The 20,540-nt window shown below is 38.9% G+C and overlaps 1 protein-coding gene across 1 annotated transcript; it reads right to left on the bottom strand.

Annotated features, from left to right (window-relative positions):
• Window positions 1-6,104: 6,104 nt before the first annotated feature.
• LOC147940032 (uncharacterized) lies at window positions 6,105-9,314 on the bottom strand. Its single transcript, XM_087461116.1, has 4 exons — window positions 8,846-9,314; window positions 8,528-8,737; window positions 7,560-7,671; window positions 6,105-7,113 (listed from the first exon to the last, which is right to left on the bottom strand). The coding sequence occupies exons 1-4, from the start codon at window positions 9,312-9,314 to the stop codon at window positions 6,105-6,107; spliced, it is 1,800 nt and encodes a 599-aa protein (XP_087317242.1).
• Window positions 9,315-20,540: the final 11,226 nt, after the last annotated feature.

Raw genomic sequence — 20,540 nt, 5'->3', positions numbered from 1 at the left:
ATTTAATTACATATTGTTTTATAATGTTTTTTTAATTGTTAGAAAAGTTAATATTGGTCAAAATACATAAACATATTTTGGAGGGATCGATCGTAAATGTGGTGTTGTAAACCTGTAACCACTTGACTAAAGACATTATCCTCTGATTTTGTGTATTGTTTTAATACTATTATACTTTTGTTGAATATCATAAGGATTAGGTTAATTTTTAAAGTAATTTTTAAGTAGATGATTATTTAGTTTTCACTGCTTTAAACTATAATATAAAACCTTCAATTTTGGAACTTATATATTGTTTAATTTGAAATTTGTTCGTGTTATAATATATAAAATCACTATCAACATTACTCTCAAATATTATTTTCTTTGCTTGTTATGGGAGTTAGAAATATTAGTGTAGCTTGATTTTCTGGTGTATTATTTTTGTAGTTTATACAAATTTAATCACCTAATTTTTCTATAGTTTGTTTGTTGTCAAAGAAGTTATTTATTTCTCTTTTGTTCTTTTTGTAAAATCTAATTGTTTTGTTACATTTGATAATAATTACATTTAAGTCAATATACACATACATATTTTTTACATTAGTTTGGTTTTGTGTTATTCTTGGTTAATCTTGATTTATATTATATTTGTATTATATTCATATTTTACTATATGATACTTATGTTGTAATGATTGTATTAGTATACCTTTGTTTTTAAAGTTGTACATGATTTATTATTTATTTTAAATTTAAGCTATAATTTAAACCTATGTTTTTGGAAATATTGATACGACATATAATGATATCAATACTTGGTTGATATCATTATTTTAAAAAAAATTGTAAATGATTTATTAGTTTAGTTTAAACATTTGTTTTTTTTTGAAAATTATTGTTATGATGTATAATATTTCTTATAATTTGATTGCTTACACAATTTTAATGATGTGTTAGTTACTTAAAATCCAGAAATGCTTATGTTGAAAATGAAATAATTATTATTGGTTGAGATATATGAGTTTTATTAATCGAATGTTTTTATTGGATATCAATTTTAGTGATGTGTCACTCTCAAAACACTCCAAAAATCTAATGTTCGAATTTTTGCGTTCATCACCACAAAGGCACAAATTTCTCCATATTCATTTTAGATGACAAATTCTCTGTTTTATAATGTTCTTCACAATCTTACAGTTACAAGATAGAAGAACATGTATAAGAAATGGTCACTTTGGTTGCCATGGTGTTACCCAAGTAATTTAGTATGACTTTACCATTGTTTCTTACAAATGCCTCAAAACAAACTAAAGTGAGATGTCTATACTGTGACCAATGAACTGAATCGTACGATTGTGGAAACCATAAAGTGCACAGAGATGGGTAAAAATCAAATTGGTATATATTTTATTACCTACAAGTTGGAACATGGATTCCCTAGCGATAAAGAATATCCGACTGCATGCATCTTGGGTCAGACTTGTATGCTAAACTCTATAAAGTAATAATTGATTGCATATCTTCATCGGGTTACATATCCTTCACCAGATTGCCCATCAATACTTGTCCTTCATAATTTTATTGTTAGCTCATCATTACAAGTTCAAGAAATCCTAATGTTGTTAAACCAGTAACATAGAGATGAAACCTATGATCAAAAACAATGGATTAAAGATTCACTAATCTATAAGTGACCATCTTTCCCACATCATCATTAAAGGAGATATCCCATAGGCCCCATATGGTAGAAGAATGACCACAAAGTGAAGATTAGAGGCAACATGTATTATTATACTCATAAAAGAAGATTTTAGAAAACAATAGCACAATATACTTAGATTCACCTAATTAAGGCTTGGGAAAAGTTATAATCACCGTACTCATTCTTAGACTACCAAACTTGTTAAGAGAAACATAAGAACACATTGACATGTAAGCTTTTGTTTGGGGGGGGGTTTATATTAGGGCAAAGTTATAATCATGATTGGTTACTTGCGTATAATATAAAACTAATGGTGAGAACACATTAACATAAGAAAAAAAAACCTAGAGTAAAGTGACGTGGAACAGAAAATTATTATTGGAGAAAAATGATGAGTTGTATTAATTCTTTTAATTTGATTGGTTACTTATTTTAACTGAGGTGTCAGCTCTAGAATTCTCCAAAATGCTGAGGTGTCATCATCTGGTGAAAAACATACAAGTTTTATTGTATTGATTATGTATACAATGTATCATCATATTTGATTTATAAATAATTTAAAATTCTTCTTCAAATGTTATATCTATTCATATAAATGTAACTATTTTGAAAAATATTTTGTTAGAAGGCGAAAGTCTTTTAATGTTGGTAGAAATTGTAAGATAAAACTTTTGACCAACTTTAGTTTTACTTGTTTTAAAAATGTCAATCAAATTTGCTATTATTAAACTTTGCATAAGAAATCTCTATGTTTTAAAAATTAAAAATCTTCTATTAAAGTTTTCTACAGTAAATAATTATCAGGTAGATGAATTTGTAAAACATGTTTATGTATGGTATTATAAGATATTATATTTAAAGCTTAGATTCTCTTGAAACATGAATTGTTTATGAAGATGAATATGATAAGCTACAGTTCTATCTTCTATTAATTTTACTGTATTTGTTTAGATCCAACGAATATTTTGTTTATATTATACCACCTTATGAACCATTATACTTTGGTAGATACACTGTTGCAAATATTAAATTAATTGTGACAATAATTTTAATCTTCAACGTAATGAGTAGTGTAATTAATTTGACTTATATATGCGGTTATTAAAAGTAAATAAAATAAAAAATGACCAAAACAAAAGATAATGGATAGGTCAGAATTTCGAGATAAAGGAAATGTTTCTTTTTTCGTTCACCGGAGAGGAGAAAACTTTCATATTCAATAATTTCATTCGATTTACATCTCATGTTTCCTTCTATATCTATTGACATAGGCTGATTAAACCTGAGAATTGCCATAAACTTCTTGAGTTGCTGACTGAAACAAAGAGCAATAGGAATCAGTTGGGAAACGAAGATAACCTTTCATATCTTCCAATCGGAATGGAAATCTTTTTTGTCATAGAGGTAAGCTAAAATCTATGTTCATCCTCTTAAATTGTTCGACTTAAAAACAATAATTTCATCAATTGATTGGGGTTAATAGTTTTGACATTTTGATTACAATGTCGATCCCCTTTCTTTCGATTACTGAATGAGTGATTTATTGTCTGATCGTACATGGCGAATCAAAAATTAAGGCAGAGAGGTTGTTATTTCTATATTCATCGAAGACAACGGGAGATCTATGAGCAAAGATACACTGTACGACAAATTCTAGACTTGATTATGTCTCAGAACTGTAGTTTTAAATTGGAAATCACATAGGTACGTAAGATAATAGGAACCTGATGTAATAGATTTTAGATTATATCTATGAGAGTGTCTAGATCATTGTACTATGACATATTGGGCAATTTTGTTTTGCATACAACCATGGAATTATACAGTCATGGTGATAGATATGGTTGCAATTGAGGTTGTTGACATCATTGCGTCCTTTGAATGTTCGTAGACAGATAGTGCACTCTTCATTTTCTCCTTCTGTGGTTGGTAGTCTTTTGAAAGTCTCTAGATCGGCAATGAGAACGTCAATGTCTAATCTGGCATTGGCATGGAGAGTGAAATCTGTGATTGTGAAACTTAGAAGAATAGACGTACCAGTTGAAGGTTCTGTCATACGAACTGCATTGAAGAATTGGATGAACCTTGTTGTCATTCTTGTTGCATCGGTGTTTTCGATTTCATGATATGATAGAATATAGTGTAGGTTGCTGCTCAAGGTTTGCGAGGTAGGTCCTCCACCATTTTGGGTGTAAGGGATGCGTATGCTGATGTGGTTTTGATTGGTGTTTGGTCTTATGATAATTACGATGATTTCATTGGATCTTTCAATGTCAGTGCTAATAGTTTGAAATGAAAAAGTAGATATAATATTTGGGATATCTGCCATGGCTTTTTTTTTTGTAGGTGTTTGGTATTTTCTTTTGTAGCTCTGTGCATAAGAGTGACTGTTTATTTATATTTGAGCGGAGTCGTTTAGAGTTCCATGGTCGGGTTGGTTACTTTTTTTTTTGTTTCAAAATAATGGTTTGTTTTTGATTTAAACGGGCCATTTATTTAAAAGGCTGAAGGGTCATTGAATTTTAATTTATCCAACTAAATGCCTGCTGCATCCCCATACCTTCATATGCTTCCAATCTTTTGACTGATTTTTTTCTTTCTCTTTTCTAATTTTTATTTATTGCATTTTTTTTGTGACAACGACTGTTCCTTTTTGTTTTGACAGTTGATGGATCTATAGAACTCAGAAGGTAATTTTGATTTTATGTTTTATTATGTATTTTTTTATATGTAAATAAATCAGATCCTATCATTACTTAGGGTTTCTTGAAGAAACTAGTCTTAGGGTATCTGACAGTTTTCTATTGTTGTTTGGCTCTTTTAGGTCATCCAACAACTTTTGTGTCGGTGTTTGGATTTGTTTTGTTTAAATGGGGCTTTATCCTAAACTTTAGGGTGTGGGTTTTTTTTTTCTTTCTAAAAGATGGTTTGTAGATTATTTCTCTCATTGAGTAAAGAGTGGAAGCCCTTTTAAATTGTAAAAGCCCATAGGTTTTTTTTTTTTTTTAAAGTTGTATGTTGGTTGATGTTTTTTAAAAATTTGTTTTCATTTGGTCGATCGGACCAGGACTGAGTTGAGGTGTTTGGTTTTTGTTTTGCTAATGGTTTTTTTTCCTTCATATTTCGCGTAAAGACAATTGAATGGAGATATAGCCGGGTTTCCTTTTTTTTTTTTAAAACATAATTTCTTTTTAAAAGTTTGTTTCCGTTATTATGACATTGTAAGTTTGGTTTTCTTCAATCTGGTTCCTATGGCTGTTGTTTTTTAAATAAAATTCTATGTGTATCGGTTGTGTAAATCGAAGTAAGCTTTCTTTCTACTATTCATTTTTTTTTTTGTGAATTATAATTGTAGGTTGCGTTGGGAGTTTGTGTTTTAAAATTTTCTTTCTTATGTGTTTTTATGGGATGTTTTGTTATCAGTAATTGATTGTTTTCTTGTTTTTGTGTTTGGGTTTTTCTTTGCGTTTTGTTTAGTGTTTTGTCGCTGTTGTTTATATATTTTGGGTTTTCTGAAATTGGAGTTGTGGGAGGCCAAATTCTGAATATTTTCTAATTTGTTAAAATTGGGTTTAAGTTTTTTTTTTTTAAATAAACTGTAGGAAACACCAAATCGAGAATAAAGAAGAAGCTGTAATGTTTGGTTTGCAGAAACTGGGCTAATGGACGTTTGCATAAGATCCTTGTGATGTAAGATCTGTTTCTCTCCTTCTCGGAGTTAATCTTACTTGGGGTCTTTTTCATCCATCCATTTTTTCCGACTCTGCTTTCTTCCTTTTGATTAAACATGCGTATGTTTGTGATTGTAGACTGTGGTCAGTAGGTTTTTTTGGTTTGCCTTAAAATCTATGAATGTTGGTTTCAATCATTGGATAAAAAAAGCTTGAGTATTTCTTACAGTTGGGGTTTTGGAAGGTGGGTCTACGGTCTGAACTTCAATGGAATTAGATCCTGCACCATTAGAGAAGAGTGTCAGTATATTATATTTGTTTGGTAGTAAGTGTAGGGGTTTACCATTGACTTTGGGTAGGTCATTGTAGATTTCCTTGTAGACAATATTTGTAACACCACCTTTTTTAAGTCTTCTCCTTGTAGAATAGTGAGGCCATTTGGTTATGTAACTCTAGAAAGAGCAACATAGAGTTGTCCATGGGTAAAAACTGGATTTGGCAGATAGAGGACAAAGTTCTTTAAGCTTTGGTCTTGACTTTTATTAATTGATATGACATAGAAAACTCTAACTGGAAATTGTCGTCTTTGAAGTGTGAAGGGATGATCTGATTCTGGGGGTGACAAGATAATCTTTGGTATGAATACCTTCTTTTCAACATGCGTTACTGTAATTATTTTAGCTTCTATCATTCTTTCTCCTAAATTAGTGACTATCATTCTTGTACCATTGCACATTCCTTCCTTTTGATTTATGTTCGTAGAAGCATTATTGGGACTCCTTTTTTGAGGCTTATCTTGTGCTTGGACAAACCAGGATATTCTAAAGAGTTTAAATACTTTACAGGGTATAGTGCTTCATAATCTGCTCCGATTGTATCTGCTTTTCCTATGCTATCTGAGCTTAAATATTCTTTCGCTTCTCCCTCAACCTGAGATAACATGTAGGCATTGATCTCATCGACATACTCATTCCTTGGAGTTAGGATTGCTCGTTCTGTCAAATATTCAAAGGTGGTGTCGGTGCTTTGTTGTAGCGGATATGATGCTTCAGTGATTTGTTGGAATTGATTTCCTTTTGGTTTTAGAAAAAAATAATGGTGCACTTGTACGAATTCACCATCTTCTATATCCTTCACATCATCTGTTTCACATGTTGGTGCGGTTCCATTTCCAATAGTTAGTAGCCAAGCTGTGAACCTTGGATCTGAATGGTGTAGTCTCATGTTTCTTTCCAACATAAATACTTTGCAGGAATTCCATAAATATAAGCGGCTTATAGATGCAAGTACCGTATCTGCTCTTGTTTCATGTGGTATCACCGGTAGTATCTGCCTAAAGTCTCCACCGAGTAGGACCTTTTTTCCGCCGAAAGGTTTTTTACTTGCTGAACAATCCTCTGTGGAGAGCAAGTCTCTCAATGTTCTGTCGAGCGCCTCAAATGTGTAGCGATGAGACATCGGTGCTTTGTCCCATATGATCAAGTCAGTTTTGATTAATAGCTCTGCAAGCATTTTACCTTTCTTAATATTACAGATGGAATCTTCAGTAATGATTAGAGGTATCTTGAAGCTTGAATGGGCTGTCCTTCCGCCAGGGAGAAGCAACACTACAATGCCAGATGAAGCAACTGATCTTAATTTGGAGATTATTGTCTTGTAGACAAATGTCTTCCCTATTCCTCCAGGGCCGTAGAGGAAGAATAACCCTCCATATTGTTGTAGACGGATTCCAAAACTGCCTGGTATACTTTTTCTTGTTCTGTATTAAGTTGGTTGAACAGTTTATGATGTTCTTCTTCCTCTTCTTTTACATTGTACTGCAATGTTTCCTAATTCTTTTAGGACTTTCAAATCAGGTTTTGGCATATCATTGAAGTCCATGAGTGAGCGTTCATGTTTGTGGAGGATGTGTATTATCTCGATCAAAGTATAATGTTGCAGCTCATCCTCTTTGAAATTCATACTGGGAAATCCAATAGCTCGTTGTTGCTTGTTAGGTATGTATTCTAACATTGATTTCCACTTGTTTTCACACAATCAAAGTGGGTTTGCTACTTCACAGTATATAAGCAATAGAACAAACAGTTGGCGTAATTGAAAAGGTGTTGCCCATTGATTTTCTTCATCCATAGCATGATGCCACTCGTTATCGTTGTCTAGCAAACCTCTTGCACAACATGCTGCCTTATAATCTTCTTTGATTACCCCTCCCCTACTGTTTTGAGGTCGTCGTAGTTTCTTGGCCCTCTAGCGATGTTGAGTAATATCCTAAGGTAGTATAACTCATCAGAAGTTGGGTGGATATTGACTATTCTGCCTATTGAGTAACCCCGTTGTCTCTTATACTAGAGTTTAGTATCATTTTCCCAGACAAAGTGAATTGGAATTTCCACATAGGTATACTGTCTTGCTTCTTCAGACTGGTCACACATTTCCATCCATGTTGTGAACATTGTCTTTTCGGTATTAGCTCTTGATAAGACATATTGAAAATTCGTTGTTTGTTTGTAAGCAACTAATTGTTGACCTTCAAGATGGATAATAGATTTCTGTACTGAAGGCTTTCTTTGGTGCATGTGAAATGAAAAATGCGCCACATAGCTTCACAAGCAGAGAGATATCGATAGTCTAAGTACTCTTGAATTTCATTTCTTTCCTTCACAACCCTTGTTGTATCTTGAGTGTTGCTTGTGTTAGTAGTACCTTTCTCTATCAAAATAGTAGCTTTATCCACTCCTTTTGTTACATATTTGAAAGGTACTTCACAACATTTGAAGTATATGGTACAACATTTGAAAGGTACTTCACAACATTTCGGTGTCTTATCCAACCATAGAAGTATATGGGCGTGTGGTAGGCCGCGTTTCTGGAACTCAATTGTGTGTAACACTGAATGAAATGTGTAAAGCATGTAAGTAATGAGTTTTTTTTTGGGTTTATACATAAATTAACATGGAGGACGTACAAGCAATAGATGGACTGAAGAATGTGCACATCTAACGAGAACGTGCCTTGGTCGAGGTCTTTAAGGAGTTCATCGAGTTTCATTTTGAAGATACGACATTCAATATAGGGTTTGTCGTTCGTTGATGTGCCTCCATAAGTTGCTAAATGATCCTTTATTTCTTGCTAGTTAGGGTTTGCGGTCATTGTGATGAATAAAGTTGGATTACCATATGCTCGACATATTGCCATAACGTCATGATATTTCTCTATCATATATCGAGGTCCTCCTGTAAAACTGGAGGGCATAATTATTCGTTTCCCTAGTTTTATCGCTTTGGTGTCACCTTTACTCACTGCATCAAATACGTTGTTGTATAGGTCAGCTCTTAACTGTTCTTGGTTGTCTTTTGCCCAGCGAAGTCTTTTTTGCTTGATGACTGTGTATACATCAACAACATACTGATGAAATAAGCGTCCTGCCTTTATGATTGTCATTCCTTCTGCCAGTCAAGTTTGGATTTGGTAAGCATAGAACTCTCGTATACTTATGTAAGTCCTTCTTCTGTTGCCAGTTTGTGTGACTGCATGGGAAATTTCCGTGTGAAACCCATATTCGCCAAATGGGAACAACAATGGATATTGCAAGCTCATGAACAAAGGATGCTCGTCTCTAATTTCTTGCAAGTGGTCTGACTGCAATTCCAGGATTACATCTCTGTAACCACTAGTATCTGTTATATCTCCCACAATTAGACCGGTAACTTCTTTCACTTGGGATAAATCATACTGCTTACCCTTACTTCTTTGACCAACCAATCGCATTCTTAAGTCTTGGACTTCATTTTCTTTGTATCGATCTCTTGCTTTCCGGAAGAACATACACAAACAATTGTGTTCGTCTAACATCTTAAGCAAGCCGACAACTATATCCTCTTGAAGTTTGTTTCCTGTGTTTCTTTGTGACATTGTCTTCAATTGATCGGAGACCTCATTTTCAGTATCAAAGATATACATTTTGCATAAACTTTGGTTAGTCGCCTGGCAATGGGATTAAGGAACCAATGTGATGGTAATTTTGGCCATGTATCCTGAAACATGGTGGGCCTTTTCCTGATGTGACAGTATGATCTATATTGGCTCCCATTGATGTGAATGCTAGGATAGAATTGTAGATTCATATGTTCATACAAAATGATAAGCTATGTTCTAGGAGGTGGTCGAGGTAAGGAGGAGTTTTTCTGATTGGTGGTAGTTTAACGCGTCCTTGCCCGCAACATATTGTGAAAACTGGTTCTCCAGTTATGATATCATCACATGTTTTCTCTGAATACCATACTAATGCATTACAATGGTTGCATTGTAAGATTGGGTTGCCTTTTGCCATAGATGTTGTTGTACGAATAGTGTTAAATTATAGTCAATTTTCGTTCTATTGGGTTAAAGAAGGATGATTATGGAGGAAAAAAAAAGGACTGTAAGATGGAGATTGACCTCTAAGTTCTTTTCTCGCTTGCCTGGATAATCTTTGTGGCGTTTTAGACGATTCACCTGTACATTGATTGTGTTATGGATTAGAAATGACAAAGATATTAGATGTTATTTTGTAGAAGCTTTGAAAAGGAAGTTTTTTTTTTGTGCTCAGCAACTGACCTTGTTCTTTGCGGGCAAGTCTTTTCGATAAGATAAGGGCACGTCTCATTGTTCTTGTATTTTTCCTCCTCACTGTTTTTAAGTGTTTATCTACTGTGTGTTAGTATTTGTAGGATATTTTTTTGTAAATAACATAGGCGTCGAATAACATTAGTGATGTTGATCTTACCGTTGAAATGATCCGACCCGTTTTAAAAAAAATAAATAATAATAATGAATAAACTACAACTAGTGGTCTCATACCCACTAGCCACCTAACCACAACCACACAACAGCGGAAATAAACACATACCAATAACCAATAAATATCCAATAATAAATTACCAGTATTTTAAACAAAACCAATATCCAGTATTCAAGCAACAGGAAACATAGAAACAACAACCTAGAAATGTTCTAATGGCCTAACTCTAGCAACCTAGCAATGCCAGACAACAACTAATCGAATCCCTAGAACATCCTCCTCTTCATCGCCTTGATTCCACGATCACACTTTGTCTTTACCTGCACCACAAACACAAATTGAGATGCATGAGTATTTGGTAAACACTCAATGAGGCAATCCTCCCATCTACTAGGCTATACACACAAGCAACTGAGATACCAATGATCCAAACAATCAACAAACAAAGCATACAAACCAGGAAAACAAACATCGTCTCGCTGGCAGGGAGGTGTCGACCGACACTGGCTCTTGGTGTCGTCCGACACTACCCCATAGTGTCGATCGATGCTGCTTCACTGGTTTCGACCGACACCCTCCTGGTGTTGATCGACACTAACTCTGCAATCGCGAACCGCTCAAAGCCGAGAGTCGCTTCTCGCTTCCAATCATCACCAAATCGTCCAATACTCAAACCCAAAGCCATATACATCCGTACGAACCTGTAGCAACCATTCCTAGCAAGAAAAACACACAAAACAACAACAAACAAGCAAGAACAAAGGAATCTCAGGCTTAGATCACCCATGGTCATGCACCACCTCTTTGCAGGAAGATTCAGACCAAAAGCAACGAATCCAACCCTCCTAGCAAGCTTTTAGGACCTTCCTAGCTTCATATCTCCCAAGAAAAGCCAAGAAATCTCACCAATCTTCCCAAAAACTCAAGAACAAAGCTTTCTCTCTTTTTCTCTCTGTTTTAACGGCGTAACACAACAAAAACACGACCTAGGTCGTTCTCTCACTTAAGTATCCCGGTCCAATGGTTTTCCCGAAACCAAACCGACCAAAATCGATAATTAAATCAATCTGGTCAAATCAGAAAGTATTGGTGTCGATCGACACCCATCCCAAAAACCCAATAATTGGTTCGTGGATGTTACAATTGTCCCCCACCAACATAGATTCGTCCTTGAATCTCGAACAACCATCGGCCAAGGCTCCCGTGCAACCATCTCCACGGCCTGTACTCCTCCGACCGATCTACGGAAGGTCACCTCTATGCGATAGACTCACGTTCCAGGCATTATTTGCTATCGACTTTTGGACTTTCCTTTACTCATAGGCCTTAACCTTGAGTTTTTATTGGCTCCTCATCAGGCTGAAGCCTGCATGCCATAATGGTGGCTCCTCATCGGGCCTAAGCCCACATGCCATAATATATAAGGAAGTCCAATATTCGTCTCTTGGGTTGCCATCTTACAACGCGCCCCAGGATCATTATCCGAAGTCGATATACCAACCATACCTCCAAGCCACAAAGTCTTAGAATATGGCAGTACTAGGAGAACAAAAGTCCCCCAAGAGTCGCGAGCAAACAATTCTGAACACGTCTGAGTTCTATCCCTATCCAGGTTTCCTTCCCGTGGCTGGCGTAAGACAACACAATGTCCTACCAACCACATATCCCCTTACTGGAATACCTCATGACCACACAAGGATCATATACATGCCACAAGGGCCGCCACAAAAGCCAAACAAATGTCCTAAACAGAACCACCACCAAGGCCAAACAAATGCCCTCAACAGGACCGTCACAAAGACCTCTTGTCCCGATGGACCGTCACGAAGACTACTCATCCCGAAGGACCGTCCCGAAGACCAATTGTCTCGAAGGACCGTCACGAAGACCATACATCCAGAAGTACTGTCTAAACAGGCACATTGGCTAAACAACCCACCACAAAGGCCACACAATTGGCTAAACAGCCCGCCACAAAGGCCACACAATGTCCCACAGGACCGCCACACACGGGCACAATGACTCAAAAGTCTGCCACTAAGGCCACACAAGCCCCTCCAAGGCTCACAACCACTAAAAATGGACAAAATTTAACTCACATAAAAATTTGCATTTTTAGAACTGTCCACTTTTGGAAACTTTCCACTTTTAGAAACTTCTATTTCAGGAAACTTTCCTTCAAAACCCCGCCTCACGGAAATTTCGTACCCCGAACACCACCTCATCTTGTTACTTAGTCGCACAACCAACCACCCCTTCGCGACCAAGTAAAACAAGAGAGATGAGCTGGAATACTCCATTCCCGCTCCAGCCACAGACTACGACTAGGACCAAGCTAGGGAAGTTCAATCCCCGAAGATGCTCCTCTCCCCCACCTGAGTCCAGCATAACGGTGTACGACACAGCCTCCCATACAACGCCTCATAAAGAGTCATCCCAATACTCGCCTGGTAACTATTGTTGTAAGCAAACTCTACCAAGCATAGGTGATATGCCCAATGGCCACCCCAATCCAACATACACATCCTCAACAAATTGTCTAACGTCTGGATTGTCCTCTCTGACTGCCCATCTGTCTGGGGATGATAAGATGTACTCATATGCACCTTAGTGCCCATCTCTGCCTGAAATGCCCTCCAGAACACCGAAGTGAACTTAGAATCCCTATTAGACACAATACTCGCTGGCACCCCATGCAACCTGACTATCTCCCTCACATATTTCTTAGCCAAGACCGTTGTTCCATCAATCTTCTTAATGTCCAAAAAATGTGTCGACTTAGTCAACCGGTCCACAATGACCCAAATAGCCTCAAAGGTCTAAGACACTGGCAATCCTACCACAAAATCCATAGTAATCATATTCCACTTCCACTTAGGAATGGGTAGAGTCTTCAGTAACCCGCCTGGAACCTGATGCTCAGCCTTCACCAGCTGACACACATTGCACCTCGCGACCCAACTAGTTACATCCTTCTTCATCTCGACCTACTGATAGTACCTTTTAAGATCACGGTACATCTTACTTGCTCCTGGATGAATAGAGAACTTGGTCGCATGAGACTCCCTCAAGATATCCTGTCTCAGCTCCCCATCCTTGCGCACACAAATCCGCCCATGCACCAAAATAGTACCATTAGCCGAAACCTGATACTTAGAACCAACATCCTTTGAGGCATTCACCAGCCCCAAATCCTTTTCCTGAGCCAACCGCACTCTGCTCAAAAGAGCTGCTCTATCAACAGCCTCCAAGCCCAACAGCTCCTGCGATACCGCACACAAACTCAACGGACTGATCTCTCCTACCAGAGACTCCATAACCTGCTCCTGAGCCGAAGCTGCCCTCGTCCGACTCAGAGCGTCTGCAACCAAGTTAACCTTACCAGGGTGATAGGCTATCTCCAAATCATAATCCGCAACTAGCTCCATCCACCGCCTCTGCCTTAAGTTCAGCTTGGGCTGAGTGAATATGTACTTCAGGCTCTTATGATCTGTAAACACTTGTACCTTTGCACCATAAAGATAAGATCTCCAAATCTACAAGACAAAAACTACGGCAGCCATCTCCAAATCATGAGTAGGATAGTTGTCCTCATGCTTCCGCAACTGCCGCGAAGCGTAGGCAATCACCTTCCCATGCTGGATCAACACACACCCCAAACCAACTCTGGACGCATCTGTCTAAACCACATAGGGTTCTCCCTGCTCAGGCAAAGCCAATACTGGCGTAGTAGTCAACATCTCCTTAATGCTTGCAAAGCCCTCCTTGCACTCCTGTGACCAAACAAAAGGAACATCCTTCTCTGTCAATTTAGTCATCGGATGTACTCTGCTCGCAAACCCCTACACAAACCTCCTGTAGTAACCTGCCAAACCAAGGAAACTCTTGATCTCTGTGGCATTATGCGGTCTAGGCCAATCCCTGATAGCCTGAATCTTCTCCGGATCTACAGAAACCCCCTCTACAGAAACAATATGACCCAGAAAACCCATCTCACGCTGCCAAAAACTGCACTTGCTCAACTTAGCAAACAACTTATCCTCTCACAGCTTCTCCAGAACTTCCCTCAAATGCACTGCATGTTCCTCAGGAGTCTTAGAATAAACCAAGATATCGTCGATGAAAATGATGATAGACACGTCCAGAAACTCCTGAAACACGTTGTTCATCAATCTCACAAACGCCGCTGGCGCGTTAGTCAACCCAAAAGGCATCACCACAAACTCAAAGTACCCATACCTCCTCCTGAAATCAGTCTTCCTCACATCTGCCTCATCTATCGGGATCTGATGATAACCCGACGCCAGATCTATCTTAGAGAACCAAGTAGCACCTCTCAACTGATCCAACAACTCATCGATCCTGGGAAGAGGGTATTTGTTCTTCACAGTGACCCGGTTCAAACCCATGTAGTCTATTCACAAGCGGAAACTCCCATCCTTCTTCTTAACGAATAACACCAGTGCTCCCCACGGTGAAACACTAGGACGGATGAATCCCTTGCTCAACAGATCCTCCAACTCCTTCTTCAGCTCTGCCATCTCTGTTGGAGCCATCCTGTAAGGAGTCTTGGATAACGATGTCGTCCGGGGTTCCAGTTCAATCTTGAAAGGATCAGACCGAGAAGGTGGTAACCCCTGCAACGAATGGAACACGTCCTCAAACTGCTCAGCAACTTGAATACCGCTAACCGTAGACTGCCCTTTTGACTCTGGAATAAATATGGTAACCAAATAATCCTCACGGCCCTTCTCGATCATCTTCCCAGCCTGCATGGCCGAGATCATGAGACTCCCCGAAGTCGGTGTAATACCCTGAAAAACCAACTTCCCTCCTGGACACTTAAACTCCACTCTACCCCGATGGCAATCCAAATGTACCATATGCCGATGCAACCAATCCATCCCGAGAATAACATCATATAACTCCACTGGACTGATAAGCAAATCCGCTGGCCACGACTCTCCTGCGATCTGAATATCAACTCCCCTAGCTCGTCCAATGAGTCTCAGAAACTTGACTCCTGCAATTCTGACAACTCTTGTACGCTCTTTGGGATCTCCTCTGATATCAGCCCTCTCTGCACACTCCAGAGTGATGAAGCTATGAGTAGTTCCAGAATCAAACATAACATGGGACTTAACTCCTCCCACCAACAAGGTCCCTACACAAACCCATGTGTTGAGAACCTAACACTTTATCACATGCAAAACATAAAATCTGAACCTACTGAAATTCACAAAGTTTAAGTACCAGAAACTAAACATGTCATCACCCCAGCACTGGTTCCACCAGTCTCGACCGTCTTGTACACTCGTGGCGCCTGCTCAATCCGTGCTACCTGCTGCACTCCAGGCTGCACCACATGTTGCACCGCTGCCACTGCCATCTGCTGCAACTTAGGACACTTGGGCTTGATGTGCCCAGGCTCCCTCCAAGCAAACACGAACCGCTGCTGTCGGAGCATTCCTCTGGGGACAACTAGGCTTCCTTGTGATCCATGCTCCCACAACCGAAGCACCCTGCACCACTCGGCCTCTGCGTAACCTCCCACTTTCTCTTGGTTCCCAGCGCAGGCTTGCCGCCCTTGCCAGAACCTCCCTGATGATGAGCCTTCCTAGGCTGCACCGCTGGACTAACCGCCACTATCTGTGCCCGGATGTCCTCCTCAATCTCTGCGGCAGTCTCTACCAGCTCTGCACGCATAGCATAACTCCGTCCTCTGTAATGGACCCTCAAGTCATCACGTAGAGCCCTCATAAACCTCCTGATCTGGGCCTCCTCAGACTCCATAGCCCGACTCGCATTAGACAGAAGTCGACTGAACTCCAAGTCCAGCTCCCGCACTGACCGTGTCCCCTGAGATAACTGAAGGAACTGCACCTCCAACCGCTCCAATGCCTCCCTCGGAAAATAATTGCGGTTGAACTCCTCCACGAAGTCAGCACAAGTCATCTCCCTCTGCACTCTCCAAGCAGCTACTGATCTTCACCACACCTGAGCATCACCAATCAAACTGTGCACCCCTATGTCCAACCGAAACTACATCTCAGAGTCTGGAAGTTACGTTCCACACTTGTCCTCCACGCATCTGCAGCAGTAGGGTCTATACCACCCAAAAACCGTGCAGTATCAATGCTACGCATCTCTCTCAGCATAGCCACATAACGACCATGTGCTCCCACATCCGCAGCCACTGGGTTCCGCTCCTCTGCCACAACTGGTGGCACTACCTAAGCTTGAGCCGGTACCACCACTCCAAATACTGTGCTAACAAGCCCGCAAGATCAACTTCTCCAGGGACTCCACCTGCTGGGACTCCCACACCTGGAACCCTAGCACCACCGACCTCTCGAGGACCAACACTGCCCCCACCGACCACACTCATGGATCCCTCCTGAAGGCCTTACGACTCGCCAACACCCTCAGCTGTCACACTCTGGTCCACAGTATCACTAACTATTGGGGCTCTGCCCCTACCACGACCTCGTCAGCGTCCACGTCCACGTCCCTGTCCACGACCATGACCAGCAACAGCATCCTCTATAACCATCTGCACTACCATGAACAGACGGCTAAGCAAGCAATTTTAACCAGAACACATAAACATAAACTCACTGTGGAATCACACAGTAGGCTCGAAGAGGATGTTCTAGGACTCCATGCCACACATAATTGACTAACTCACACATTCAATCAAAGCATGCAAATCCCAAACATATACCGAACAAAGCCTAGTGAACCCATACCTAGAACCGTAAGGACTCTGATACCAAACTGAAACGACCCAACCCGTTTAAAAAATAATAATAATAATAAATAATAATAAATAAACTACAACTAGTGGTCCCATACCCACTAGCAACCTAACCACAACCACACAACAGCGAAAATAAACACATACCAATAACCAATAAATATCCAATAATAAATAACCAATATTTTCAACAAAACCAATATCCAGTATTGAAGCAACAGGAAACATAGAACCAGCAACCTAGCAATATTCTAATGACCCAACTCTAGCAACCTAGCAATGCCAGACAACAATCAATCGAGTCCCTAGAACATCCTCCTCTTCATCGCCTTGATTCCACGATCACACTTTGCCTTTACCTGCACCACAAACACAAATTGAGATGCATTAGTATTTGATAAACACTCAGTGAGGCAATCCTCCCATCTACTGGGCTATACACACAAGCAACTGAGATACCAATGATCCAAACAATGAACAAACAAAGCATACAAACCAGGAAAACAAACATCGTCTCACTGGAAGGGAGGTGTCGACCGACACCAGCCAAGTGTCGACCGACACTGGCTCTTGGTGTCGACCGACACTACCCCACAGTGTCGATCGATGCTGCTTCATTGGTGTCGACCAACACCCTCCTGGTGTCGACCAACACCCTCCTGGTGTCGATCGACACTGACTCTGCAATCGCGAACCGCTCGAAGCCGAGAGTCGCATCTCGCTTTCAATCATCACCAAATCATCCAATACTCAAACCCAGCCATATACATTCGTAGGAACCTGTAGCAACCATTCCCAGACACAAAACAACAACAAACAAGCAAGAACAAAGGAATCCCAGGCTTAGATCACCCATGGTCATGCACTCACCTCTTTGCAGGAAGATTCAGAACAAAAGCAACGAATCCAACCCTCCTAGCAAGCTTTTAGCACCTTCCTAGCTTCATATCTCCCAAGAAAAGCCAAGAAATCTCACCAATCTTCCCAAAAACTCAAGAACAAAGCTTTCTCTCTTTTTCTCTCTGTTTTAACGGCGTAACACAACAAAAACACGACCTAGGTCGTTCTCTCACTTAAGTATCCCGGTCCAATAGTTTTTCCTAAACCAAACCGACCAAAATCGACCATTAAATCAATCTGGTCAAACCAGAAACTATTGGTGTCGACTGACACCACCATGGCGTCGATCGACACCCATCCCAAAAACCCAATAATTGGTTTATTACAACCGTATTCAGAACACCTATCGCATCCACCTGAATTTAGCAAATGCTTTGGTTATTAGGTAATAAAGTGTTGCATGGGTCTATTTTTTTTAATGTGAAGTACTATCAGAAGAAGCTTATAATCATGGTAGGTGGTGGGGGGTTGCTTTGTTGTTTCGTTAATGTAATGTCCCCGGACTGAATGAAGGAATGATATAAGTTTTAGTACATCAGCTTGAATGTTTCTATTGAATTAGATATACCTTTTTTATTTGTGGAATTAGATGTTTCATGGTGACTTGTGTTTCGGCTAATTCTTTGCCGCTTTATAGGTCATTGCTTTGTAGAGACAGAGCCTTTGTTGTGTCGTAGCCATTTCTTAGACACTATGATTGTTTTTCGTATTGATCAGGCTTCCTTGTGATGCACTGTATTAAAAAGGCAATGTTCTAATTAGTACATGTGTTAAAGGGAGTACTTATTTCATGGTGGAGGGATGGACCGTGTATGTTGCACTTTTGACAGCCACCTATTAAGATAATAGCAAAGTTTATGTTAGTCGCCAATTTCATGAAGCGACAATTCATGAGCACTTTTTTTTGTGGGGGTGAGATTGACGAAACTTACAATTGTAATAGTTGATAATGGGAATTTGTAGATCTCCACTCATTTGACCTGTGGGTTCTGAAGGTTATTTGGTTGTTGTAAGGGAGGCTAATGCTTGTATAGTTATATTTTAAGTATTTTGTAGATCGTAGGTGAGAAGTAATTTTAGTGACCTTTACCTTGGTCGAAAGATCCTTTTCTTTTTCTTTTACTTGTTTGTATCCTGCGGCGGTGCTTTTTGCTTTTGTTTTAATTTACCATCGTTTATCCAACCTAAAACATGTGAAAGAAGTTTGAGTAAGTAGGTTTGGTTAGGTATTTAGGTGTTTGCTAAGTGTAGAGTATATGAAGGTTACACATAAAGCTTTGAAGGTAGTAGGAGATTGAGAGTGAGGCATGAAAGTTTGTTTTTGTTGTTTTTGGGGAAATCGAGGAAGCTTTAGGTAGTTGTGAAACTGTTTGTAAGAACATGTGGAGTTATGTTTTTAAATTAGTGGGAAAGTTAAAGAGTGGATTCTTAATTGGATTATGAAGTGACGATACATGTTTTCATGTTTTACTGTATTAAAAAATTGTAGGTTTTTCTTTAATGTATGATTTGTGTTATTTGTATATCAATAAGTTTGGTTTTTCTACTAAACTCTTTTCATGCGGTTTAGGTTCCATATATTTGATGAATGGATAATTTTGAAGTGCTGCTCTTGATTACTTGATGCAGTCTTTACAATAACATCCATTCTCCAACCAAGTGGGTTCCTGTGGCAGATCTTTACTGCTTCAAACATAGGATTGAACGAAAATAGGAAGATCGTATCTGTGCTAATGGAGGGAAGTGGACTATGATGTTTCCTAAAGCTACATTAGAATCCACTTGGCTTAACACAGTATTTGTAACTTTTATAAGTTCATTGTAGTTTTTCCCTTGACCATGGTGCTTGTTTGATGCATCTTGTGATGTTTTTTTGTCTCCCTGTTTTGGTTACTTGCGTTGGTTGGTGAGCAATTTTATCAAGGATATGAGATTTATGGGTAGCCCAATTAGTGTGAATAATGTTGATAACTTAGTGCTGCTTTTTTGTTTTAATGAGAATACAGTTGTATTTGCTTATGATTCTAATCCAAATATTACACAATTTTATAGTAAGGCAAGGATATCATAAGATTGTCTTACTATGTTGGTTTTCAAATTCTAGTTTACCAATTCTGGGTTACAAATTCTTATACAATTGCATTGTGTTTGTTGGTTACGTTGGTTGGTGATGCTGCTTGTTTAATATATCGAAGTTTTTGAACTTTTGATTCACAATTTAGATAGAACAACACTTGTGATAAGACTTTCATCTATATACTAATTATGATCAATTCAACTTTCATTGATAAACAACGTACGGACCATAACTGCTACGATAGTGGGAAAGCAACATAGTTTATTAAATTTGGGCCTTTGAATGTTTGGCAAGGTGACATTCAGTGACCACAGAGAGTTCATACAAAGACAGTGGAAAAGCATAAGTGTTGACACACAAATGGAAATTTCAAAAACAAAGTATTGCACTACTTATTATCTAGGCGAGGACGTTTCTCCTGAGTTGATCCATTCTTATCGGTAGAATCATTGACATGTGACTTTCCTCGAGATTTGGCTATTGTGGCAGTACTCTGAGTTTTAGAATTCGACTTGTCAGAATTTGCTTCTACATATTCGGTTGGAAGGTGTGTGGTGGTTTCCAAAATGTGGGAGATTGAGACAGTTTGGCGAGAAGTTTTGAAGTTGTATTTTGATAGTTTGATTTAGAATTTGCAAGTATTGCCAACGATATGTTTTAAACATTCTGGGG

The sequence above is a fragment of the Camelina sativa genome, chromosome 8 (genome assembly GCF_030686135.1).
Source record: "Camelina sativa cultivar CO46 ecotype springtype chromosome 8, ASM3068613v1".
Classification (NCBI taxonomy): Eukaryota; Viridiplantae; Streptophyta; class Magnoliopsida; order Brassicales; family Brassicaceae; genus Camelina; species Camelina sativa.
Note: the sequence above shows the minus strand (reverse complement) of the source record. Positions and strands in the feature narration are given on the sequence as shown.